The sequence below is a fragment of the Teleopsis dalmanni genome, chromosome 1, assembly GCF_002237135.1.
Source record: "Teleopsis dalmanni isolate 2A chromosome 1, ASM223713v2, whole genome shotgun sequence".
Taxonomy (NCBI): domain Eukaryota; kingdom Metazoa; phylum Arthropoda; class Insecta; order Diptera; family Diopsidae; genus Teleopsis; species Teleopsis dalmanni.
In genome coordinates, this window is record NC_051846.1 from 19785452 (window position 1) to 19796248 (window position 10797).

General features: G+C 26.5%; 1 protein-coding gene across 1 annotated transcript in view; it reads left to right on the forward strand.

Moving 5' to 3' along the window:
• Window positions 1-3519: 3519 nt before the first annotated feature.
• LOC119677816 (TBC1 domain family member 9-like) overlaps window positions 3520-10797 on the forward strand; it is a 15453-nt gene continuing 8175 nt past the window's right edge. Inside the window, exons 1-3 of the mRNA XM_038089350.1 lie at window positions 3520-4121; window positions 4202-4312; window positions 9130-9160. Of these exons, the coding sequence (XP_037945278.1) occupies window positions 3645-4121; window positions 4202-4312; window positions 9130-9160 (619 nt within the window). The 5' untranslated portion in view covers window positions 3520-3644. The remainder of the gene's footprint in view (window positions 4122-4201; window positions 4313-9129; window positions 9161-10797) is intronic.

The following is a 10797-nucleotide window of genomic DNA, read 5'->3' on the forward strand; positions in this document are numbered from 1 at the left end:
ATGATGATGATGAAATTAATTTTAATAAAGTTGAAAAACTAATACAAATAGAAAATGGCAAACAAAACATCTAACGAAGACGTGTATAACGTCGCTAGCGTCGGGCAGGCAGCGTGGGCGACGCAAGGATGAGTACTACGATGCAAAGCATGCGATAAAAAATAAATAGAAAAACCAAATAGAAAAAACAAACCAAAAAATTCTTACCGAAATTGGATGCAGTGCGATTGTAGGCTTTGGTGTGAAAATATGTGCAAGAAGCAGCATTTTTTGTTGAAACGAAAAAACGTTTAGCAAAAGAGATATTCTTTAACTGTGATAATAAATTTTATGTGTTAATATGAAGACCAAAAACACTGTGTATTTTATTAATAATAATTGAAGAAGAAGAAATATGTTAAATAAATTTTAAGTGTATAAATAAAATGTGCACATTTACCCCTGCCGTAAATTGAACATATGTGTGCAATATAAGATTTTTCCTCACTGAAGAAAAAGTTAAACTGACCAAAATAATGTAAGCCAAAACCATAAGTTAATATAATTTTTAGTGCTTTAGTCGTTAACCGAAACACCAATTTACCCAAAATTTACCAAAGTAGTTGTTAGTGTAATTAAGTAACTTAACGAATAAAAATTTAGGGAATTCTAGTCACAAAGAAAAAAAAAATTGTAGCGAAAAAGCCTTGTTTAGATAAAAAAAACTCAAACGCGTTAACATTTAAATAGATACATATACATATATATTTAATAATAAAAATGTGCTGTTTTGCATATTTATATAACAAATCAAATATTTGTAGTAACATATAACAAAAAAAAAGAAGAAAAAAAAATCATAAATAAATAAAAAAAATATACATAAAAAAATTGGAATACATAAGTAAATACTGCGAAATGTTAAAGTAAATAAATTAGCTTTGTTCATTGTGTGCATTTTTTTTTTGTTGTAAATGTTTTGTTTGCTAACAGCACGCAAACAAGACATAAAAAATATAAATAAAAAGGCGTTTGTGGTCAAGTGTTAAATCAGAAAATCAGTTAAAGCGAATAAACAATAAAAAATTGATGACGTTTTGTGTGGATACGTACAATACCGTATTTATGTCATAAATAGAAAATAATAAAAAAAAGCCAATACATAACAAAAAAGCACAAAAACAAAAAAACGCAATAACAACTACAACACAACGACAATTAGAGCAAAGGAAAAGAAAACAATAAAACACCGCTTTGATGTCAAAAAAAAACAACAACGACAACAGTAACAACATTGTCGTGAGATTAGCTACAAACTGTCAAAAATTCAAGAGACTCAAATGTCAACGACAAATGACAGCTTCATATAAATTGGCATATAAATTAAGAGCGTAAATACAAATTAATTGAGGAGCGTAAAATGTGTAAAAGCTTAAATAAAAGAGCAAAGGATTAATATTTATTTTCTGTGTTAGAAGTGGTATAAAATAATTTATGTAAAATTTTAACATGTATGAAAATAAGCTTTAAATGACATATAATAACAGCGGTAAAAAGCTCTAATAAGCTTTAATTGTGAGCTCACTAACTTTAAAAGTTATATTGGTGCTAAAATTAACTAAATTGTTCGAGCAAAAGCTATGCATAGTGAAAGCTTTAAAAAAGTTAAATACATATAAGCAATAAATGTTGAAGCAACATGTCTCAGCAACTTTAAAACTTTAAGAAATATTAATTATATATACATATAAATTCATATTTAAAAAAAAAAAATAAAATAAATATATAAGTTGAATATTTTTAATAATATATATATGCCATAAAATTATATATAAATTATATTAAAAATTTAATTATATTTAAATAAAAAAAATATTTAAATAAAAAAATATATAATATATATTTTAATTCAGACAATTAATGAATTCATTATTCAATTCTTATTAATGAATATTAAACATTAAAATGAAATAACTAAAATTTTTAAAATTTATAATTATTATAAAATATCGAAAAAAAACACATATATATAAAGGTATTTATAAATAAAAAAAAATTTATTTAAATAAATATTAATTAAAAGAGTGCAATTTAAAATAAAAATAATCACATTATTTACATAACATGAAAAATTTTTGACATAAATATTAATTAAAAAACTAAAATTATATGAACACAAATAGGTCTTTATTGCTAGAACTTATTATAATTACAATTTAAATATATATATTTAAAAAAAATATATAATAATGTAGTAAAATAAATTTAATATGAAATATGTTTTAGTATATTGTAATAGTTGGAATTGAAAAGAAAAGGTAATTTTTTACTATAAAATATAAAAGGATCTAAGATATAGAAAAAGTATTTTAATAAATTTTTATAAACTCAAATAAAAACATTAATAAACGAAGTAATTATAAAGGACTGAAATTTAATATATTAAAACTAACAACAAAAAATTAAACACATTTTTAAATTATATACAATATAATAAAAATAAAACAAAAGTTTTAATTAAAAATGAAAAATATTTTCTAAAGTAGAAATAAATTTATATTATATGAAAAATAATTAAATTTACATAATACATTCTAAATCATAATTTAATTAAAAACAAACAAATTATAAACAAATCAATTTTAAAATAAAACTGAAATATTTTAAAACAAATTTTGATAAATTAAAAAAAAACTGCAATATAAATAAATAATAACAATTAATATATATATGCAATAGAAGAAATCAACTTAACACAAACATATTATAAATAACTGAAATATAATAACATATAAATATATTTTTAACTAATAAAGTTTTTGTTTACAAGATAATACAATTCAATAGAATATAATAACAAAAAAGGAAATAAAATAAAATTTAATAACACATAATAAAACAAGATAAAAATAATATAATAAAATTCAATAAAATAAATAAATAAATAAAATTAATAAAATAATATAAAACATAATAAAATTAAAAAAAAAATTAAATAAAATAGAATAAAATAAAATAAAAAAAAAATAGAATGAAATAAAATAAAATAAAATAAAAGATAAAAAAATTCAATAAAATATAATAAAATAAAAAAGTAATATAAATAAGTCAAATCAAATAAAATATAATAAAACAAAATAAATAAAAAATAAAATAAAACAAAATTAAATAAAACTCAATAAAATTGAATAGTCCCATAAAATGAATGAAATAAAATAATAGAAAATAAATATATAAAATTTATAAGTACATAACATATATTCAGACAAACAGATAACAAAATAAATTTAAAATTATTATTTATAACATAGTATTAAAAAATAATTTAATATATTTATAATAGTATTAATATATATATATAAATAAATAAATAAAACTATAAATAAAAATAAATCAAATAATAAATGCAACTAAAACAAAAAATACATAGCTTAAACGAAAATAAATATACGAAGTGCATAAAAAAAATCTTTACAAATACCAAAAATTCATTAAAACTAACTAAAATAAATTAAAATTAAATAAATACACTATAAAAATCCACTATTATAAACGTTAAGCCCACCTTTTTGCTATTACTATTAACTCTATATATAATCGACTTCAAGACCTAATTATAAATAATATTAAGTAGTGCCATACCCACTAAAAAAGTACATATAAAAATGTCCAATATTCCCGACGACGCCAGCAGTATGAGTGATGATGTATTCGAAGATGTCGAAACCACCGCAAAACGTATAGAAGAAACACGCCGACGTACTGAACAAGCCAATATCGAATTTAATTTATCTCGTGATAATTATGCGGAAGGTCAAGCAGCAACTGACACCTACCATTCAGCTCATCAAAATGTACATAGTAGTAATTATGGCAGCAATCGAATAACAAATACTGCAACGAGCCATCATCATCATCAACATCAACATCATCCGCATCAACATCATCATCATCACTCTCAACATCGCTCCACAACGTCTAGTGGTTATCCAGGTTATCGCCCACCGCGCGAAGCTTTGCAAATGTATGCCTTCGAGGATGGTGACGACTACGATGATGGTTGGCGTTCTTATCGTTACGACGAAGTTGACATGTACCCACAACCGCAACAGCAACCCTTTGATGATACCATCAACCATAAGGTAGCAGGAAGTAAATTGAAATAGTTTTTGATATAATATCCCTTACTCTTCCTTTCTACTTTTGCGGCATACTCGATTAGACAATATTACTTGGAGATTCCGGTGTCGGTAAAACCTCTTTTCTAGTTAAATATAATACGGGAGAATTTCGTTTGGGTTCATTTTCCGCAACTGTTGGTATTGCACTGACGGTAAGTGCTATAATTAAGTTTATTTATTACAAATAAAATGCAACATTGTTTGAATGAAAAAGTATCAAAAATTAGAAATTTGAAAGAAATAAAATAATTTATAAATACAGGAAATTTATATGTTATTAATAAATTGAAGATTTATATATATAAAATATTTAAAACAATTTAATAAACAACAACCAAACTACAAGGTAACGCAATATAACAATAAAGTGCAGACTTACTGCACTAAAAAAAACGGAATAAATTCATAACAACATCGCAAAATGAAAAAGTAGGTGTGGAGTTGGCGGCAATTTTTAGTTTAGTTCAGTGACGAAAGTAGTTAAATAGCTAACACATCCATCAGTTCAAAAAATAACCCCTTAAACTGTAAATATCTAAAATAATAATAAATATACTACAAGTCAGAAAAATATTATTTATCTTGTATCAACATCATTGATTAAAGTCAGTAAATCAGTCAGTCAGATATTAAAAATTATATATTTTTTATTAAGTAATCCTAATGTATTTTTTTACATTTAAATTATTAATATAATTGTATTTCGACAATTTAAAAATTGGGTCTAAAATTGCAATAAGGACAATAATTCAGACTGCTGAAGCTTTTACACCTAAAATTTATATTCGAGTCCCAACTTGAGGGAAGTTGTTCATTTCTGTTTTCCTTTACCTTTAGTTTCGGTTTTTTTTATTAAAATTAAACAAACTATTATTTATTTTTTAATTAATTGTAATTATTAATTCAACAACTTATTATTAAAATTATAATATCAAAAACTAACATTGATTTCTAGTTTTGTGCATATATACTGACAAACAATGTAAAAGAAATAAGAGTAGACCATGTATCGGTAAGGATAAGAATAAGTTGTCAATTAACCTTAAAAGTAACAGGCATTGTCTTTGATTACCCAACTGTGTTGAATTCACATAAACACTAAACGAAACTCATTCACTTCACTCACTCATGCAGTGAGTACTCATGTTTACTCGAAACTCTTTCACTTTACAGTTAGTACTCAAAAATATTTGAAAATATTATATACATAGGTTAGGTTACTCATTTGGACCATGAAGTCCATTGTGATACCCTAAGAATTTGACACCTGTCCCTATAACCACTTGGTATTGGCTACAAGGCCATTGACACGAGCTATGGAAATAGAATCTAGCTCTCTTAGTGAATAGAAAAAGTGCGACCCTAAGTAGGATAGTCTATGTCTTGCGAAGGCTGGATTATATACATATATTACATTAAAATAAACAACAGTCAAAGTCATTTATTTTATTATTTAGTACAATTAGCTCACACTTTGATTGTTGTTTATTTTAATGTTTGCAATATTTTCCAGTAAAGATAAGTACTAACTGGATACATAAGTGAAGGAAATGAGCTTAGTTTAGGGTTGATGTGAACTTAACATGATTGGGATTACTTTTTTCGGAATAGACGGCAAATAATTACGAGATAATTTCACTAAAAACCAAAATACAAAAATTATACCGTCAAAAAGACAGTAAATAACTTCTAAAAATAAAGACCAAAATTTCATCAAAAGATTTCTGTGGATACCTATGATCGGCATAGGCATAGGACCCGAAGATAGATGGAGAAAAAGAAATTAAAAAAAGGAAACGCTTAAAGGTTTTAGAGTAAATTGATTTTAAAGGTTCGAACAAACTAAATTCTTAGTATAAACTATAGAGTGTTTCAATAGAGTGTTTTTAATTGAACAGTAGTGAATTGCAACAACAAAAGTTTTTATTATTTTTAATTAATTGAATTTTTCGCTGACCATACAGCTGTTTCGAGTATTATCATTGATGATGGATATTTGTCAATACTCGAAAGAGTGTTCAGCCAAAAATTCAATTAATTAAAAATTATAAAAAATTTTGTTGTTACAATTCATTCCTGTTAAATATTTTATTTAAATAAATTTATTTATTTATTTATATTTTATATAATTGCAATATCAATTAACATTACTTTACTATTACCAGAATATTTGCAGTATTTAACCCTTTTTAAATACGAAATTTTACACAAAAAACCCTTATATCCTTATAAAGGACAAATTAATAAAGCTAATAATAATGCACATAACATAAACATTTTAGTTTAATCAATTTAATTTAGGAACATAAATTAATTCTAAATTTCATCTGAAAATATCAGAATTTAAATCTACATTTATATATTTATTACAAATCAATAATTTAATTTACTTTAAATGATTAAATTGAGGTCGAAAATCCTAATTGGATTTGAAAGTTTGTGATATCATTCAGTTAATTCCTAGAAAAATGCGAATTTGAATTTGAATTATTGTTTCTGCATAGTTTCGAATTAAAAGATATTTAAACTTTCAACCGGAAACTATTTTAAAATTCCTTTGAATAGTAAATATAAATTTAAGCATATTAAAATGAATTAATATGTAATATAAGTAAACTCATAGGCGGCCACAAGTTAGGGGTCTCAATTTAACATTTTTCCTTATATGAAAAAAAACACAAGAACTCCATAGATAGAAGAATATAGACTAAATGCATGCCGTCGAATTTAGATAATTAAGCAGGTCTTTCGCCTTTACCGATGAACAGTCTGATAAGCTGGCAAAAAATACCTTCCTAAAAACCTATTTCTTCTGAACGCAATATTCGAGCATTCACAGAGAGTGTTTAATGGCTTTTTTTCTACAAGTTTCCACAATTTCTTCAGTAAGGATTACTATACATCAATGACCAGCAAGAACTGCAGTTTTCACACTGAATTCGGTAACATTACATTTGTCCTTAATGTGACTTGCAATTTGCCATTATGTTCCCTAAAAATACAGCCTGAAAAACCGCGGCCTCATTAGGTAGCTTAAGAGAACTGTTTATGACTGCAGATATCGTGAAGATTCTTACACCTACCCCGTAGTTTATTTTCGAGCTATTCATATAGATTGAGATATCGTCATTTGCATTAAATTTTCTTCTTTTCCATTTGCTTCTTGAATGGAACATTGTCTGAAAATTTCTTTCAATACCTAAGCATGAATTGAAATCCAGATCCAAAATATTGTTATGTCTACTTTCACTACAGTCTACCATCTACAGTGTTTAGAATTCATATACCCTCAAATAAAATAGTATTTTGGATACACTTTTAGCAACGAAGATAAAATGACAATTTGTTTTATTTCAATGGAAGTAGCTTAGAATTTATAATCGATTCGGAGCCGTTGAGATATTACTGTGGATACACTTTTAAAGAAGAAGACACCACATAAATTCGTTTTATTTAAATTCAAATAGTCCAGAATCAATCCGGTATAAGCTAAGTTTTTCAGTGCTTTAATACTATTAATTTTAACATAGCCAGAAAATCAACACCCAGTTACTGCATAGGATTACCCATCAGACGATAGGATTGTCCATCAGAAAGTCTTGTAAAGAGCTTTCAGGAAAACAATATTTTGATTCCTGTACTCTAAGTAATAATAAGGTCTCCTTTAAACTTTCGGGAATGTTAAAACATTCGTAAACCCTAAACAAAGTGAAGGATTACTGTGATTAAAAGACTATGTGCCAAATACCCAATGCGAACTTAATTCTCATATTGGAGGGAATCAACTCCTGTCCCAACTGCTTAATTGATTGATTCATCATATATTAAAGTATTATATGAAAAGTTTTAGAACAAATCTGTTCTCAATTTTTTCGAGATCTGAAGAGGCAAGTCACTTTTTGTGATATCCGTGCGGTGAGATAACTTTAGGTTCGAAATAAAGTGCGTAATTCTGTTAATACGTAACAGATTAAATCAAAAATTTCTATATTCATACAATCAAATTATTTCAAATGTCTATACCAGAAACTAGTCTACAGATGAAATTCTGACTATTAAAATTTTCATGCATTTCGATATTGGTACTCGTACAACCAAGCTGCACTACATTCTGCATAATGGGTCTCACTACAGATTAGAACAGAAATATGGGTAGATAACTCTTATAGCCGTAGATGCATATCTTTAACGTTCAATACTTTTTATTATGGTCATTTCTTTAAATAAAAAAGATGAAGATCGAGTCTCACTACCGATTAAACATAAATGTGGATAGGTAATTGTCGCGGGTATACTATATAAGAAAGTCTTTAAAATTTATTACCACTTTATTGTGCGATATTACATCAAATAACAAAAGCGTAAATTACAGAAAATCCTTAATAGGATCTTCTAGCTTACATCATGATTTCCACCGTAGAAACTTTATAGATCTAAAAAGTACGAGGTAGTTTTGTTAAAGATATATATACAAATATATACAAATATTTAACTTTATTGAAACACTTCATAATCGTGTCTCCTATCCGCAGGAATGCATTATTTAGCTTACACATTTTTTTGAACAAGCACAATCATAATCTGCTTTAAGTTAAAAGTTAGTTCATCCTAATTTTTCTGTTAAAAAAACCTTTTGTAAAGCTATCTGCACTATATCAGTGATATAGACAATACATTTCTCTGTAAATATGATATTAATTAATTTCATTATAGCTACATTGCTCCGGTATAACTACTAAATCATCAATAACCTTCGATTTAAGCAATTGTTGGGAAAGCTATCTGAAGATCAAACCCATACAACGCAATGTCGACGTTTGTAATGTCAAGCGTTGTATGTATATATATACTAATTGTATTCTATATCACATATTATCCATTCAAGCTATAAATTTTTAAATATTTATCAATATTCAATACAAATTTTTTATTATTTATATTATCTAAAATGCTATAATACCGAATGTAGCGCTTACCTAAACAAACGATACCATTCATAAGTAATTTCCAGTAATTATGTAGTGAAGCATTAAGCAACCTTGGTCACTGACCATGGTTCCCTTATCGCTCATGTGTATGTTAATGATCATGTGTTGGTCGGGTGCGTGTTTGTGTGTATATGCGTATATGCGTGTATGTACGACTGCGTGTGAGTGTTCGTTTATGAGTTACAAAGTAGAGCAATGAATGCATCGACTCAATGGCGCAAATTGATTTCAGTATTTTGGGCAATGTCAATGCCAATGACGTTTCGAATGCAATGCCTTTGAATTGCGGCTGAAACAGAGTCAATGTCTGCTTTTGTTCAAAGGAATCTGTATAGGTATATCTATGTGTGCTGTATGTCTGAATGCGTATTTGTATTCTATGAATTGCCTATGCAATTGATGGTCTGTATGTGAGTGCGCCTGAAATTTGGTTTTGATGCACATTAAATGCGCATAAGCCGAGTTAATTAATGGCTATTTGGAGTTGACTCAATTAATTAGTAGGAAAATCGAAATCGAAAATAGCGAGTTTTCAATTTGAAGGATTTTGTTGACTTATTGGCATGAATATATTTAATTTTAAAATTAGCAAATTATAAAATTTCTACAACTGAAGTAACTTTTGGATTTACACATAAGCATAATTTCATTTAATTTACATTTAATTTAATGTTCAATTAAAATAATGTGCCTATATTGATACGTTACTGCATTAATTTCTTTATTATTTTTATTAATAAGGAAGGCCTTATGGTCTCCCTCAAAGAAAAGGCTACAGTAACGCTGCCTGAGCCTAGGTGCAAAAGCGTAGACACACATCAAATCAGACAAAAATATGTCAGAATTAGGAAGTAGTCATTGGAATAAATTGTCTATAATAAATATATAATATCTCAAGTTGTCTAAATAGTACTAAATATCTAAATACAAAGGGGTGCACAATAGATCAAGCTATTCGCAATGCAAAAAGGCCTTAGCCTAACCCATAAACCATTATATAACATCTCAAGTGGTAAGGTTTACGAATTCTCACGTATGTTATAATTATTGTAGTTCATATATTATAAGTCTATTATCATGGAACTGAAATGCTGAAAACCCAAAAAAAATGATAGGTGGTAACAAAATATTCGTCATAAATGAGTTTTTTCATAATGAATGGTTGTTATTCATTTGCAAATGCAAACGTTGTATTATAGGATATATACATAATATTTCTCAATATAGCCCACATAATTCCATTACCATTGCTAGTGTAAACCCAATAGGAATACTGAGTGGTTGACAGATGGTAGTCATGGACAAGTGTCTTCATAGATAGTTTTCATTCATTTGTATAATGCAAATTGCTGATTATAAGATATGTACCTAATATTTCTCAACACAATCCATATAATTCCATCAACCTTATTGGTGAAAGTCCAATAGGAATGTTAAGTAGTATATTACGGGAAATATACCTAATTTTTCTCAATAAAACTCACATAATTTCATCGCCATTGCTAGTGCAAACCCAATAGGAATACTGAGTGGTTGACAGATGGTGTGTCTTCCTAAATAGTTTTCATTCATTTGTAAAAGCAAATTGCTAATTATAATCTTATAACTATAAGAAATGTACCTAATATTTCTCAATACAGTTGATATAA